This window comes from Dipteris shenzhenensis, chromosome 25, assembly GCF_047967505.1.
Source record: "Dipteris shenzhenensis isolate YYH24624 ecotype China chromosome 25, Dip_SZ_1.0, whole genome shotgun sequence".
Taxonomy (NCBI): Eukaryota; Viridiplantae; Streptophyta; class Polypodiopsida; order Gleicheniales; family Dipteridaceae; genus Dipteris; species Dipteris shenzhenensis.
In genome coordinates this window covers 6,544,190-6,561,007 of record NC_141620.1, presented here as the reverse complement: position 1 = coordinate 6,561,007, position 16,818 = coordinate 6,544,190, and the positions used below count along the sequence as shown (strand labels likewise).

Genomic DNA, 16,818 nt, shown 5'->3' with positions numbered 1-16,818 from the left:
ACTATGTGACCACTTGTTAGCATTACGAGACAGGAGAAAGCCTATTGATAATATCTATGTTCGTCTCCTCCCCCCCTTCTTTCCAGCTAATAACTCCCTTTGCCCACCTCAATATCCCTCCACTATAACCATATAACAATTCCATTTGAACTTCATGATTGTAGTTACAATGCAGATGTTTCTTCTTCATTTGCTCAACTGCAATTCATAAGAACAGATCATAAAATATATCCACAAAATCACAGACCGTGCTTACAATGATGAATAAAGCAGTCATATTGAAAAATTCCCTCACTATTCAAACCGCGACATGACCTCCCTTGCTTTACAATAATCATTGCACATTCTCAAATGGCATGTTGAGAAGCCCAGAAAAACTCAGTGATTCCTCTGCATTCTCACATAACAGAGCTTCCTTCTTAACTGGATCTCAAAACTGTATCTAGATTTGGTACATGCCCTTCCTTTTTCAAACGTAGGCTCAACAATTTTAGCATTTCTGCAATTTCCTTACTTTGTCGGTTACCCACTACAAATTCACACCCCTTCCTGTTCACCTCAATCAAAGCAGTTGCACGCTTTTTCTTTGCCCTTGCCTGTCTCCTCAGCTCCTCTATCATATGTGCATAATCCCACTTGCAAGTACTTGCACAGGCATCTGCCAAGAGCACATACGAAGAGGCAGATTCTGGATTCAATTGGACGAGTGGCTGAAAGCATCTGAGTCCTAGTTCTATTCCCCCATACGTCTTGCAAGCACTGAGCAAAGCTCTCCACGTTCCATCTGATGGAGGACTACGCATAGTTTGAAGAAATTTGTCTGCTTCATCCAAATGTCCTGAACGTGCAAGAAGATCAACCACACAAGTATAGTGATCTCTTGTTGGTGCAATGCCATATTCCTCTCTCATCACTTTGAAATATTCCTGACCGTTGAATACAAGGCTAGTTTGGCTGCATGCAGCAAGAAGACATGTGAATGTAACAGCATCAGGCTCCGCACCCTGCTCTTGCATGTCCTCAAAACATTGCACAACCCTGTTAGCCTCATGATTCAAACCATATCCTTGTATCATTGTACTCCATGATACTACATTTCGAAATGGAAGCTTGTCAAAGGTTTCCTGTGCCTTTGACATTGAGCCACATTTAGCATACACATCCAGCAACATGTTGCCTACAAAAAGATCTCTCTCGAGTCCCCTTTGTGCAATCTCAGCATGTAATTCTCGGACCTTGCCTAAAGCTCCTATGCTGCCACAAGCTTTCAAGACACAAACAAATGTGACAGCGTCCTGAGACAAGGCACCTTCCAGTTGCATCTGTTCAATACATTTTAGAGCTTCCTGGCAATGCCCATGCTCAGCATACCCTGCAATTAGTGCCACCCATGACACAATATCTCGAATTGGCAACTTGTCAAAGATTTCCCATGCATCTGAAAGTGAGCCACCCTTAGCATACATGTCAACCAAAGTGTTGCCAACAAGCAGATCTCTCTCAAGCCCCTTTTGTGCAATCTCCCTGTGTATTTCTTGTCCCTTGTCTATGGCTCCTACACTACTGCAAGCTTTCAAGGCACAAGCAAACATGACAGCATCTGGTGAGATGCCCTCCAATTGCATCTGTTCAAAACATTTCAGCGCCTCCTGACAAGGTCCATGCTCAGCATAACCTGCAATCAGTGCAGCCCACAATACAACATCTCGGACTGGCAGCTTGTCAAAAACTTCCTGCGCTTCAGAAAGTAAACCACATTTGGCATACATATCGACCAAACTGCTACCTAGGAAAATCTCTCCTTCAAATCCCTTCCGTGCAATCTCCATATGTATTACCTGGCCCATGTTTATGACTCCCATGCTGCCACAAGCTTTCAAGATGCAAAAAAACGTGACTTCGTCTGGAGATGTGCCCTCTGATTGCATCTGTTCGAAACATTTCAGTGCCCGTTGACTGGGCCCATGTTCAGCATATCCTGCAATTAGTATGTTCCATGACACAACATCTTGAGCTGTCAGCTTGTCAAAGACTTCCTGTGCCTCTACAAGTGAGCCACATTTGGCATACATGTTAACCAACGTGTTGCCAATGACAATCTCCCTTTCAGATCCCTTTACTGCAATCTCAGCATGAACCACCCGGCCTCTTTCCAGGTCTTTCAACCTCACACAAGCCTTTATTAGGACCATAAGCATATACATTGGTGGATGAAAACAACGCTCTATTTGCATCTGTTCAAAACATTGGAACACTTCCTGACCAGGTCCATGTTCAGCATATCCTGCAATTAATGCAGTCCATGCCACAACATCTCGAACTGGCAGTTTGTCAAAGGCTTTCCGTGCCTCTGAAAGTAAACCACACTTAGCATACATGTCTATCAACGTGTTGCCAACAAAAGGAGCACTTTCTAATCCATTTTGTGTGATCTCTATGTGTGTTTCTCGTCCCTTGCCTATGGCTCCTATGCTGCCACAAGCTTTCAAGACACAAACAAATGTGACAACATCAGGAGAGATGTTCTCCACTTGCATCTGCTCAAAGCATTTCAGCACCTCCTGACATGGTCCATGTTCAGCAAAACCTGTCATTAGTGCATTCCAGGAGACAACATCTCGAACCGGCAAACAGTCAAAGACTTCCTCGGCCTCCACAAGTGAGCGACATTTGGCATACATATCAATTACACTGTTGCCAACAAAAAGACCTCCTTCGAACCCCTTTTGTGCAATCTCAGCATGAACCTTCCGTCCTCTTTCCACATCTTTCAGCCTAGCGCAAGCTTTTATTAGAGCCATAAGCGTATATCTGGTAGGAGGTACCCTATCCTCCTGCATTTTATGGTATAAGTTGAGAGCATGCAGCATTTGTCCACAACGGATGTACCCTAATATTAGAGTAGTCCACGAATACTCATTCCGATAGATCAACCTGTTGAAAAGCTGCTCAGCATCCGACAAACTTCCACATTCTACAAACATTGGCACGATGTAGTTCCCAACAGCTCTATGAGCTTCCAGCCCATTATTGCAAATGTGTGCATGCACGTGTTTAGAATACTCTAAATTTTTTTCCATCCTGCACTTTTGCAAGATAGAGATGGAGTTCTCAGCCGAAAGCAGCTCAGCCATCCGGTCCAGAGTAGTAATTGTGTCCTTTAAGCTGACAATCTTCCAACAACAGCCGGCTCGGAGGGGCAGTGCGTCCATTCGTAACCCAGACCTCAAGCGGGCCTCGCACATGTGGACGGACCATGCCAAAGCCAGCTGTTGAGCTATACCGTCGCCTGCGATTATCTGGATTCCCCACTTATGAGCATCCTTCTTTTAACCCACCTTCGATTTTACAACTTCAGCAACTCCTTGCAACTCTTATTCCTTGTATTCTGAAGCCGTACGGATTCGTCTGTTAAAACACACCAATAACTTTCAGAAACAAATTAAGAGTTTAAGACCATGATCTTGGAACGTATCTATACATTTAGCTGTAGAAAATATATTGGTCAGGTTCTATGAAAAGGATCTGTGACATACGCCTGCTGTAAGCCCTCCTGGGGGGCTTCCTATCTGGAGCCGCCAACACAATACAAAACAGCATCGCAGAGCTCCAGATTGAGATTTGAGACCCAAAAGGAGATGGTCTGCCCGGAAGTAGCAAACATGACCTCGAATAGGCCAGACCCCCGGACCACTTAACCAAAGATATGAAAGATTGCGTCCTGGCGGATGATTTGTCCAATCCGTCTTTGCAACAAACTTTAGCTCCCGAATCGAGGCGTCGTTCTGCCAACGTTGACATCCGGATGGCCTCATCCCGAAAATTCTTAGAACTCCCTGTTCCCAGCAAATGGCGAAGAACGGGGCTTAAACGAAGTTCCCCTACGTAGGTCACCTTTGCGGCTGCAAAACTGCAACGTGCACGTATGTACTATGGATGTTCCCATACCACCTACACTTAGGGCCTTAGCACATGGATGGGGCTAGCATGGGTTTAGGATGGGCATATTTTTGTCATCATTACTCCCATCCTACACCAAGTGGTCTAGGATGGATTTAGAATGGGAGTAGCCACTTTTTCTCCCATCCTGGACCATGGCCTCTAGACCCTGGCAGCCAGAATGGGTTCCCCTTTTTTAGGGATTCAAAAACATGGAAGGATGACATGTGTCCTTGTCCCCACCAAGTCCCCACCTCTTAAACACATGAAATGATGCCATGTGTCTTCTTCCTCCTAAACCCATCCCTAGTTCTTTTTTTGTTAGCACATGGTGGGATGGGAATAGGATAGAAATATGCATGGGACCACTTGGGACCACCTTTTCCCATTCCCATCCTATTTCTTCCCATGTGCTAAGCCCCTTAGTGCGTAATGCTATAGCCTCAAAGCCGGTCAGGTTAGTAGTGTTGTAAATGTCTTCGATTGGTGTTGGAGCTTGTCCAGAGTGTGGCCATGGAGGCACTTCAAAAGGATTCTTCTCTGGAGATTTTCGTGGGCATTCAGGCGCTTCGAAAGAACTCTTCTATGTTCGGGTGTTATTCTAAAGACTTCTTCTTTGTGTGGGTGTTGCTAACATGCATGGAGGCACTTCCAAAGGCTTCTGTAGAGACAGTGCTTTGTCCACGTGTTTTGTATGCAGCATTGTGGTCGCGATGGTGCTAATATTTGATATCCTTCGATCGCTTATATGCAATATGCTTATTTGTTGCATGTTGTCGTCCAGGCATACAACCAAGTGGGGTTCTAATATTGTCTTGTGTTGTATGTGGTATGTTTGATGATGTCTTCGTCTCCACAGTAACTCTGGAAGAGTGTGGAGGTCGTTTGTGTGTTGTTGTTGTGTTATTTTGAGAGACGTTCGTAGAAGAGTATGGTGGTTCCGACGGTATGATCTCCTACTTCATTTGATAGCTGTTGTAGTGTTTCATGAACTCTGGTTTAGCACTTACGTATGATTGCTGTTGTTTTTGGACATTCGGTTGCTTGAAAGCTGTGTTGGTTTCCTTTGGTTTCTCATTTTGAAGAGTGGGAGTGGATTAATGAAGGACATCGAGAGAAGGGCCTCCCCTTCTTTTGTTATATTGTCAGTAATGCTAGGAGATTTCTGCTCACTTCTAGAGCTCCTCATTGAAATAGTTTTCATGTTTCTGCTGATCTACTGAAAGACTTATGGGGAAGACTTTGGAAATTCCCACAGGAATAGAAAATCACTCTCTTCTTTTGGCTTTCTATTCATGGTGGGATTGCATTGAACCTATGGAGATCCAGATTCGGGGCTGACCCTACCTCTCTGTTGTGGAGACAATTCAGCATTACTTATGGGATTACAGATAGGCGACGATTATTTGGAAGGGATTTTCAGCTCTTTTGCTCTATCCCCCTTCTTCATGACTTGGGGCTCAGTTGCTTGGCTTTCTATTTTGGGCCCTCAGATCTTTTATGAGAAACATGATTCAACTTGGGCCCTAGCAATCAGACAACACTTGGTCGAGTCGTGTTCTCTAAATGATGTTCCTGTCTTACCCTTCAGGGCTGTCCATGCCTTGGTGGACTCTTCTTGGGAGATACTGGTGAGTATTTTAATGTGGCATATTTGGAGAGCCAGATGCACAAAGGCTTTGGATGGGTCCCAGGTTCACCCCTCTCACACTTTGGCTGGCTCTTCATTGTGGCTCTTTAGGTTTGCCACTTATCTTGTTGTAGTTGGCTCTCCTCATGCGGGTGCACCCATGTTTGTCATGGTCAGTCCTTATAGGGAGTGTTGAAGTTTAGGTTTGTCGATCTCTAAAAGTTGTTGTGCTACATAGAAATCCCCACATTTTGGACACGTTCATATTCTCGTACATCATTTGCTTACTATTTTGACCATGCCAAAAAGTATGTATTGTAGGCTATAGTTTTGGTTAGATTGGATGGGCCCCGTGATGGAGAAATCAGATGGGGTGGGATTTCTTATGGAAAATTGAGTAATGTGGCAGCAAATTTGATTGAGTGTCCAGTCTTTCTCATGGAGAAAGTAGACATTCAAATGTGCTGACAAGCTATGAAACATTCATTTGTCGTTACTATTTTCAATTTAATTTATTTAAACATTTTCTTTTGTTATTGAAGATGAGGCGTCAATTTACTAAAATATTTTGTTATGCTATTAAGAGGAAAATGCATTCATTGTGGACATATTTTATATGTGAACACCTTCATTTGTTGTTGCTACTTCCGTTAAAATTTCTTGAAATATTTTGTTGTAAAATTCAAGGGAGCATTACTTACATGGTGAGCATGTTTATGGACATTCTAGGCTTCCTTGCTTTAGTTAATTGAAATATTTTATTATGCCATTTAAAAGAATGCATGTAGAGTGAGTTTATTTATGTATGTGTGTTGGTCTTACCTAAGAGCTCTAAACATTATGTAATAATAATCTGAAATATTTGGATAGCTATCTCCATTGTCCTTGCTTGGGTCATTTCATGGATTTGGAATGTGGTCGTTTGGGTTTTGGGCTAACTAGCAGGGTTATGGGCTTAACCTAGGGTGGTGTGTTACTAGAGTTGTCAATACACCTCTACATGTTGCTACATACATATTTGTGCAGCTCATGTGTGAGCCCATGAGCTATCCACATGACAAACCTTGCGTTGGGCCATAAGCATGACAATGTGCTCATGTATCAGCCACATTTTACTAAGAGATAATAGTTGTGCTATATACACCCTAGCCCATGCTCGCATGTGATGTCCCTTTGCTCACATCATGCACATGCTTATACGTGAGACAATGAACCTTTTAGCTTCCACATTAAGTTGCTGCTTAGTGTACATAATTTTGGAATTATATGCAAACTTATTTGATCTCTAGTGGTTAGCTACATATCTTATATTGTTACTTTTTCTTTTGTTAGAAAGCATATCAATTTTACTGTTGATATCCTTGGCCCTGTGGTTAAACTTTTTTTGTAATTCTCAGTTATATTTTAAACACAAACTTCATTTCAGTTGAAGACGGTTGTTATGGTGGAGACTAGTCAACGTACACTTGTGATTTTATCATTTAGAAAGAAATTATAAAATTTTCAATTTTAGATTTCCTTCCTCTCTCTCTCTCTCTCTCTCATGGTGCATGTATGTCTGAAAATTAAGTTTTTAATAGTAATAACATTTTTGGATAACTATCTCCATCCTCCTTGCTTGGGCTATTTCATGCATTTGGAATGCGGCCCTTTGGGTTGTAGCAAGGTTATGGATTTAACCCAACATAAAGTGTGTTACTAGAGCTATCAATACACCTCTACATGCTACTATATACAATCATTTGTGCAGCTCATGTGTCAGGCCATTAGATGTCGACATAACAAACCTTGTCTTGGTCCATAAGCATTATATATTTACAAATGGTAGGTGCTCTATATCCCCTAGCCCATGTTGAGGTGTCATGTCCCTTTGTTCACTTCATGTGCAAGCTTATAAGTGGGACAGTGACTCTTTTAGCTCTCACAGTGAACTTGTTGCATAGTGTACACAATTTTGCAGTTATGTACTAACTTATGTTATGTCTATTGGCTAGCTACATATGTCACACTGTTTTTGTTTTGATAGAAATCACAATAATTTGACCGTTGATATTCATGAACCTATGGTTAAACTTTGTAATTCTTAGTTACATTTTAAAGAGAAGCTTTATTTCATTTGAAGACGGTTGTTGTGATTCATGATAGCACATTGTAGAACACGAGTAGCATGACCTACATGTTGCTACAGGCAAAAAATGATATATGATATATTTGTCGTTGATAAAGTAAAATGACATTGCTATATAAAATATTAATGATTTTTTTTAAAATAAGTGCTTAAATAATCTAATTATTTGCATGATAGAAATTTTGGAAAATAAAGTTTTTTAATGGTAGCCATATTTCCATGGAGATACCGATCATTGAAAATAAAGCTCATTCACATTGTGTATATAGCTATAGAGAAGTCAATGATAAAAATTAAAGATTGGACATATTTGGCATATCGATATGGAGATATCAATTATATAAAATGGAACTTGTACGATGTTGTGTGGTCTCTGTGCCAACATAGACTTAGGTAGCACAAAATGTTTGTGTAGAGTAGCGGCAAAGCTCCACTTGTACTTGCATAAGGCTAGGATAGGAATCCTCAACATGCAAGTTCTACTTGCAACTCCTACATGCATGTTCTACATGCAAGTCCTACATGTGATTTCTACATGCATGTTCTCCATGCAACTCCTACATGCATGTTCTACATGCGAGTTCTACATGCAAGTCCTACATGCGATTCCTACATGCAACTCCTACATGCAACTTCTATATGCAAGTTCTACATGTAGAGAGAGAATGTCTTATAATTCCTACATGCAGAGAGAGAAGCTCTTCAACTTGTATAAATACCCCATAATGGAATGAAGCCCACACTCTTTGGGGCATTGTGTTGAGTTCTACTTGGTATTTCAAGCAATTGTTTCCAAGTGTCCATGCTTCCTTGCACTCCACGTCCAAAAGCATGTCCTAACCTTGCAACTCCTCCTCCCTTCTCCTCCAACCTTGCAACCCATCCTCTCCCTCTCCTCCTCCTCCTCCTCCTCCTCCTCCCTTCTCCTCTCTCTCCTTCTCCCCCATGCTCTTACACCTTCTTCCTCTCCCACTCCTATGCTCCCCCTAAACCCTTAGCCCCTCAACCCTTGACCTCCATGATCTACGAGGGAGACAAGTTCACCATGTACTCTACCCTGAATCTTGGATCCTCCTTCTAACTGTTACACCCCTTCTAAACCCTGCAACTCTTCTAAACTCTGGAACCTCTCTCTAAACCTTGGAACTTCCTTCTAAACCATGAACCTCCCTTGAACCCTCAAACTCCTCCTAAACCCTTCAAACCCCAATGAAGGTGAAAGCCTTCATTACCCCAACCATGATGATGCACGTTCCTTTCACACATGCATGCACTATGCTTACCACACTTAACTCTATGTCTCTCAACGGAATACGACCCAAGGACCTAAGCTACACTTATACTACAAACGACAACACCAAAATATTTGTAGGTGATAAAAAGCCTCGGAACCCTACATACTGAGAATACCATGCTCTTCTTGCGAAAGCCGTGGGAAAGAGCCAACATTTGGTGCTGCTATCGGGGAGACTAGCATCTCAAGTAATGAGTAAACATACGCAAGTATGAAAAACAAACTACTACGAACTTTCACGAACATAATACTCAAGGGCAAGGAGAGTAAATTTATTTTTTCCAACTCTAGCCAAACATATCAACCCCAAGCATCAACCTTGGATTATTACCTTAAGAAATTTCCTTTATTTCTTCAAAATAAGCCACTTGAGGAACAAATTAGGCTAGGTAATGGACACCAATGTGTAGAGCTCACAATTTCAAACATTTCATCTTTTTATAGAAGAGCGATCCGAGCTAATCATGAAAAGTTATGCTCGGGAAGAGTTTAGGGTTTGACCCTAACCCTACACCCATTCCTATAAGAACCCACTCCACCCCCTCATTCCTCTTCTTCCACATCTAGCCTCCATCCTCTTCCCCATTTCGAGCCCTATGCAAGACCCTCCTCCCTCTCCATCGACCACCACCCTACTCCCATCCTCACATGGTGAGTTATTTCGAGCCCTTCTCACAGCGATAACCTAGCCATCCACCCACCATCATTCGCCCTCAACAATCCTGTTACATCGAGAAAGACTTGGAGAGCGTTATAGGTGACCATCTCCTCCTCCCTTTGAATTTCTGTCAAAGTTTTTCGTCCGTCAAGTTTCCACCACCCCCTCTCTCCACCTCCTCCCCCCCCCCTCCACCTCCACCCCCACCCCCAGCCCCTCTCCACCCCCACCCCCCTTCACCCCCCCTCCACCTCCCCCCCTCCACGCCCCCCCCCCTCCACCCCCCCCTCTCCATCCCCCCTCCCCCTTCCCCCCCTGTCACGGGGGCTTGGAATCTGCTCTCTCTTTTCTTTTTTTTTGGAATAGCCTTCCCTCCGTGTGCTCCCTCCGAATTGAATTGCTTGATGGAACCTCCCTCATCATGGATGCACAGACAGGTGAACTAGTCGGGATGTTGGGGACTTCTCGGGACCTTGCCAGATGTAAGGCCTTAGACTAGGCCCTCTTGAAATGGCTAAGTGTTGGGAACACTCATGGACCATCGATCTGGGTGCCAGAGCTTGGTAAGCCATCCGATGGCGCCTTTTAAAGCCCACCCTTCGATCGGGGTATTTGAATCCCAATTGTTCGATCAGGGTAGCCCGCCAAAAAGGCAAAGGCCCACGGCCTTTTGTTAACTATCTACTCTGCGACCAACAGTTAGTCAGGCCATTTTGTGGGGGCGCCGCCATGTCTCGGGTCTTTGACAGCAGTCGACACGCATCGAGATCCGCCAATAGTCTTGTGCGCAGACCCCCTACAGGGTGGTTCGCCACAACTCCCTACCACTTGGACAACATTGGATATTGACCTAACTACTTTCCCATAACACCATATAGCATACCTGAGGAACCTAACTAGATCAAATCAAACCAAACCAAACCAAAAGGATCTCCTTACCCGGGTCAGCGAAGATCCCAAAATATTCTAGATTTGCATGCATAGAAGGGGCCGTCGGGACTCAAACTAGGGACCTTCCCATGGAGGAAGTATTGGGCTAACCAAGTGAGCCGACCATGCTTGGTTGCCCTCGTTAGCTCCTCCAGGGGTTATATTATATCCCCATTTCAAAGGTAGATGTTCTGTCACCCCGGCAGCATCTTTGCTACTCTGACCTAGCATGGGATGGATCGATTCGATGGGTTTGTAGCCGGTTCCCTTCCTTAATGTGATCGCTGTGCAACATCAAGGTAGGGTGGGGACTTAGGTGATTAGTGCAAATTGCTTGACGATAGGGCTACATACAGATTTCGACGTGCTCGACTACTCGCAGGTGAACAAAGACAGACCCTCTGCTTGACACAGACATTCAATCCAAGGACACCTCCACACACGCACCGACCCTGGACAAGCAAGACATCGAATAGCCAAGGAGTTCGTCATTATAGGCTGCGAGGGCTCTACTGCAAGGTGCAGCAAAATACAAGACCCGTAGGTCCGCCTCAGTCCTAAACTACTCTCCTCTCTGTGCTAAGCCATGGCTACGCGTCTCTACTCTCGCAGGCTCCATTGCGTGCATATCTGACAGTCTCGCCTCGTAGACTGACACGTTGCTTCCTCTCGTGATCCACAAAACTGGCCCGCACATCGTTGCGAGCACGTTCCTTATAGTTGTAGTAGATGATGGGCCCTCGGCCATCCAATGGATGCTCCAGGGCCCGTTGGATGGGCTCCATGCGTAGGCTCGGAATTCATGATCAATGATCGTTGAGGCCGTTAGTCCCTCGTTGGCCCGCTCAGTTCGATGGGCACTCCCTCCACTTCCGGTCACTATTGCAGACATGCATGTCATGGAGGTCCCCTCGTCTAGTGGGTGGCTCGTGTTCTGCAGTCGCATGCCTCCATGCCACGTGTGCAAGCTCTCGTCACCAGATCCACCTCAAGGCCGCTCCATGAGTTGCGGTCCAATGCGATCCTCTAGTCGGGATCCGCCTGTGGGCACGTGTGGCTGTCCATGTCTCTGACAATCAGATTCATAGGGTGCTACTTTGTGTGGCCACATCCTTTGGCAGCTCGCCATGCTATCTTGGTTGGAGAGCCGTTGTTTGCCACGTGTATTGTGGCTCGGTTAGGCTCAAGGCCTCGTCACTGGTTCATTAAAGACCAGTCATCATCCCTTGCTGCTGTTGATTGGGCCTTGCTCGATGACTGGGCGGTCCTTCATGCCATCCTATTAGCCAGGTGGATTCGTCGCGTGCCACGCATCCCGATGCCTTAGGGCAAAACTCCTCCGTGAAGCCTTGGCAGTTTGTAGGCCATCGATGAAGAAGGATCCAAGGGTGGCCATAAGCCCTTGGGATCCCTTGTCAACGGGGAGAGAACCCCATTACATACCCCCCCTTAGTTTTCGTCTCTCTCCCTAGAGTTGTAGAAAAAGGTGGATGTTCTTGTAAGAGACCACCAGATCCCGGAACCTCTACAACGATGCCTGTGTCCTCTAGGAGTTCGCAAACGTGGGTTGCCCATGCCATTAACACTAGTAGATCCGCCGGTTGGGGCCGAATTGATTAGGCCGATCGCGGTGCTGCACAATCTTTTCCAGATCCTCCACTCGGTCTACCACCAGTGCTGGGGCTCTTTCCTTCTAATGCCTTTCCGGATCTGGGTCCTCCTGGGAGGTCTTAAGCATGGAGACATGGAAAATAGTCCTGATGCACGTGGTAGTGGTTGGGGAGCGCTAGCTCGTAGGCTAAGGTACCAATTCGCCTTATGATCCAGAAGGGTCTGTCATACTGTCGAGCCAATTGGTGCGTAATTTCACTTGGGTACTCGAACTACTCCGGATCGAGCTTGAGGTACATGTAATCTCATTCTTGGTACTCCTGCGAGCGCCTCTTCGCATCATACCACTTCTTCATCTACTGTTGAGCTTTCTCAAGTCTCCTCTTGGCCTCGGCCAATCTCTGAACCCATGCTTCATGAAAGGAACCTCCTGTTGGCGACGCACCTCTTGCATGTGTGGAGGTAACTACTGCGGCCTCATCGGGTGCCAAGGGCTAGTACCCATAGGCTAACTCAAATGATGAGAACCTCGTAGAAGCATGTTGCCATGCATTATAGGCAAATTCTGCCACGTTGAGGTACAATGACCAGTCAGCCTGATCGCCTCGCACGTAATGTCGAAGGTAATCTTCTGCTAATTGGTTCACCCTTTCGGTTTGTCCATCCGTTTGAGCATGGTACATGTTGCTCAACTCCACATAATGCAAACAGAGTTCTCCAGAAGGCTCCGGTGAACCTCCCATCACGATCTGACACGATCTCTCGAGGGAGTCCATGATTCTTTTCAATGTGCTTAAAGAAGAGCTGGGCAGTAGCCTTTGCATCACAAGGTGCTTTATATGGAATGAAATGTGCGTATTTTATAAGCCTACAGACCACCACGAGTATCCACGTATACCCCTATGAGTTGGGTAACCACGTGATAAAATCGAGAGATACACTCTCCTAGGGTCGCTCGGGTATCGGCAGTGGTTGGAGCAATCCCGTTGGTCACCTTCTCTCCGCCTTGTCTTACGCACAAATCTGGCACGTCCTCACGAAGGCGTCACAATTCCTCTCCATGTGGGGCCACCAGAAGCTTCTATTGAGCAATCCAAGGGTTTGTTCTTGGTCCAAATGTCCAGCCCATGCTACTTCATGGTGTTCTTGCAGTATAGCCATCTCCTCAGGCCACTGGTAGCTAGCACGTAGACTCTCTTCTGCGTGAAGTAGATGAGGCCATCCTTGACCTCGACGTGGGCACGCTTGTCCTCTTCTGAGAGAATCCTTCGAGCTAGGGTATCTTTAGCATAGCTTTTTTTTATTTCATGGGTGGCCCCTTGGATGATCTGGATAGCAAACAGGTATGGGCATCTGGACAAGGCATCTGCCACGGTATCCTCTCGCCCTGGCTTGTACTTTATCTCAAAGTCAAAGTTGGCAAGGAAGTCCTACCATCTAGCTTGCCTCGGGCTCAACTTCGGTTGTGTCATGAAATATGAAGTGGTGACGTTGTCGGTGTAGATCACGAAGGGCTTCCCCATTAAGTAATGTTTCCAGGTCCTGAGTTAATAAATCACGGCCGTCATTTCCTTATCGGGAGTCGGCTACCTAGTCTCTCTGTCGATTAGCTTGCGGCTCTCGTAGGCCATAGGGTGGCCGTCTTGTAGAAGTACTCTCCCAATCGCAAGATCCGATGCATCTGTATGTACTTCGAAGGGCTTGCTGAAGTCTAGAAGGGCTAGCATGGGCTCCGGCTCATGGCCCTCTTGAGGTCCTCAAAAGCCTTGTCATGTTTGGCCGTCCACTTCCACGTGGTGCTTTTATGAGTCAGATGCGTGAGGGGTGCAGTGATCTCTGAATACATATCTATGAAGCATCTGTAGAAAGATGATAGACGATTGAAAGAGCGTACGTCGTGCACTGTTATAGCGCGTATTTTACTTTCATCCATCATGATTTTTCCGTCTGAGGCCTTGAATACTAAGTAATAGATAGTGGACTAGTCAAAGTGACACTTACTGGATTTTAAATACAGCTTGTTGACCTGCAGCCGCTCGAACACCTCTCTCAGATGGCTCACGTGCTCCTCCAAGGTCTGGGAGTAGATTAAAATATCATCCAAGTAGAGGACGACATAGTCATCTAGCACATCTCAAAAGATCTCTGTCATGAGATCAGAGAAGGTGGTTGGAGCGTTCGTCAGGTCAACCAGTCATATGATCCGTATTTGGTACGCATGGTTGTTTTCTCCACATCCTGCTCGCAGATGCATATCTGATGGTACCCCGACTCCAAGTCAATCTTGTTGAAGTATCTCGCGTGGACCAGAGAATCAAACAGCTTCCTCATGTTAGGGGGCGGGCACCTATTCTTGACTGTGATCTTATTTAGAGCTCGGTAGTCCACACAGAGCCTCAGATCACCTTCCTTCTTCTTTACAAACAATTTGGGTGCACCATACAGGGACTTGGAAGGTCGGATGAACCCGGCATCCAACAGCTCTTGCAGTTGACGCTTGGGTTCGGCATTCTCTGCATGGGACAATCGATACGGGGCCTTGGCTGGAGGGTCAGACCATGAGTATATCTCAATCCTGTGGTCGATGCTCCTTTGTGGTGGAAGCTCCTTGGGGAGCTTCCACCACAAAGGAGCTGCTCGGGCATTATATCTGCATATTCCTTTAGTAGGGCCTTAACTTCTCGAGGTATGTGTTTCTGCGGGTCACGTTCTTCCTCACCCGCGGGCTCCTCTGTCTGCCTAAGGAGGACAAGGTACATGGGGTGACCTTTGAGTGTGGCCTTCTTCACTTGCATTGCAGACAAGGTCTGAGGCGCATTAGGTCCCCGTTCACAGGAAGCTTTGATCACCTCCGATCCTCCTTCATGGTGGCAAAGGATGACCTGCTCGTTGTAGGAATTCATGAGGGCTCGGTTAGCCTGTAACCACGCCTGACCTAGCACCAACTCAAAGTCATCCATGCTGACGATCGAGAAGTCAGTCTTGATCACATGGCTGCCGACTTGGATGGGCATGCCTTTTGCTATGCGAGCTACTGTTTGCCCGGGAGCATTTACTGTCCTTACAATCTTCCCTTTGCTTTTGTCCGCCTTGAGCCCAACCTCTTGAACTTTTGTTGGAGTGATAAAATTATGGCTAGCTCCTGTGTCTACCATTGCGCGGGCAGCATGGCCATTGATGATGGCAGTGATGAACAGGAGCCCTGGAGCCACTTCTGATCCCTCGTGGCATTGAGTAACTGCATAGGTGTGATAATCTGGCTCGGGCCTTCTTCGTCATGCTCCTGGATCGACTAGAGGCTCTGCTTCAACAGAAAGTCCCTTGCAAAATGGGGTCTGCTACATACGTAGCACCCGCTACCCTTAGGACCAGTAACACTAGTTGAAGACCGAGACCACTGCTCTTTGCTTGGGTAGAAGAAACTTTGGCTTTTCCTTTAGGATTAGGGGCAGGTAGGGCCTTCACCTGACTGTCGGTAGGGGCATCCGTGGGCTTGAAGCGCTTACGATCTTTCCAAGGTCTGCAATCCTTGGGTTTATGCCGTGAATGTTTGCCATCGGGTTGGAAACGCTTATTGCCAGGAGCTCGGTTGAATGAAGGGCTAGCCTTGTAGTGGTGCTGGCGTTCCTGCCAGTCCGTCAACCGATCGGCAGCTTCATATGCTCCGGCAACCGTCTTTATCTGCTGGCGCTTCAATTTGTCGTGTGCCCAAGTCCGTAGTCGGGTGATGAAATAGTAGAGCCTGTCGGCTTCGGACATCCTGTCGGCTTCGGACATCTCTTTGATCTGCAGCATGAGCGAGGAATGTGCCTTAATGAACACTCTGAGAGTGCCCGTGTGCCTCAGATTGTTGAGGGCATCTCTTGCTTTCCACTCCACATGGGCGGGTAGGATCTGCATCCGCAATCGTTGCTGTAGATCATCCCACATGGCGATAGAGAATGTGTTGAGTTGGAGTCATTCATCCTCTTTAAAATTTCTCCACCATTGCTTGGCGTCGTCGGCCAAGTATGTCGAGGCGTGGAGTACTTGCTCCATTGGGTCAGTGACCTTTACGAGCATCAAGTACTGGGTCATGCCGTAACACAAGTTTTCAAGGATCTTTACATCTCGGGCTCCCTTGTAGGGCTCAAGCTCCTTTCACTCGACTAGCCCCTGCGTCATGCTTACTTTGCTCAATCCTAAGCTCTGAGAGTTGTTGTTTGAGGGCGTCGTTTTGAGAGCGTATCTCAAACAGAGCTTCTTCCAAGATCATCATTCGGGCTTCTAGAGCTCTGAAACGTTGGCGAGTGCAGCCTTCAGGAGCGGGGTTGGGTGGAGCTGCATCACCGTTCGGCTGATCGACATCCATATTGCAGGCTTCCATCGACACAGGGAGCTTTGATACCACCTGTCACGGGGGCTTGGAATCAGCTCTCTTTCTTTTCTTTTCTTTTGGAATATGCTCACCTCCGTGTGCTCCCTCTGAATCGAAGTGCCCGATGGAACCTCCCTGCTCATGGATGCACAGACTGGTGAACTAGCCGGGGGACTTCTCGGGACCTTGCTGAATGCAAGGCCTTAGACTAGGGCCTCTTGAAATGGCTGTGTCGCGTGGACCCCGTTGATCTGGGTGCCAGACCCTAGTA

At 46.2% G+C, this 16,818-nt stretch overlaps 1 protein-coding gene and 1 pseudogene across 2 annotated transcripts; both read right to left on the bottom strand.

Moving 5' to 3' along the window:
• Positions 1 to 238: 238 nt before the first annotated feature.
• On the bottom strand, positions 239 to 3,985 carry LOC147885379 (pentatricopeptide repeat-containing protein At4g04370-like; annotated as a pseudogene). The gene is made up of 2 exons (XR_015543476.1): positions 3,537 to 3,985; positions 239 to 3,408 (listed from the first exon to the last, which is right to left on the bottom strand). The product of XR_015543476.1 is annotated as a pentatricopeptide repeat-containing protein At4g04370-like (transcript).
• Positions 3,355 to 15,345, bottom strand: LOC147885378 (uncharacterized). The gene is made up of 4 exons (XM_087397017.1): positions 14,948 to 15,345; positions 14,596 to 14,840; positions 3,760 to 3,902; positions 3,355 to 3,408 (listed from the first exon to the last, which is right to left on the bottom strand). The coding sequence occupies exons 1-4, from the start codon at positions 15,343 to 15,345 to the stop codon at positions 3,355 to 3,357; spliced, it is 840 nt and encodes a 279-aa protein (XP_087253143.1).
• Positions 15,346 to 16,818: the final 1,473 nt, after the last annotated feature.

Bases quoted from the DNA above. Each gene is read 5' to 3' on its own strand.
- LOC147885378 (XM_087397017.1), bottom strand. From the start codon at position 15,345: ATGGTAGACACAGGAGCTAGCCATAATTTTATCACTCCAACAAAAGTT. The intron at 14,841-14,947 runs GTACCTTGTCCT...AGGAATATGCAG, and splicing joins ACACTCAAAGGTCACCCCAT to ATATAATGCCCGAGCAGCTC. The intron at 3,903-14,595 runs GTGATCTGAGGC...GCAGTTTTGCAG, and splicing joins GTTTGTAAAGAAGAAGGAAG to CCGCAAAGGTGACCTACGTA.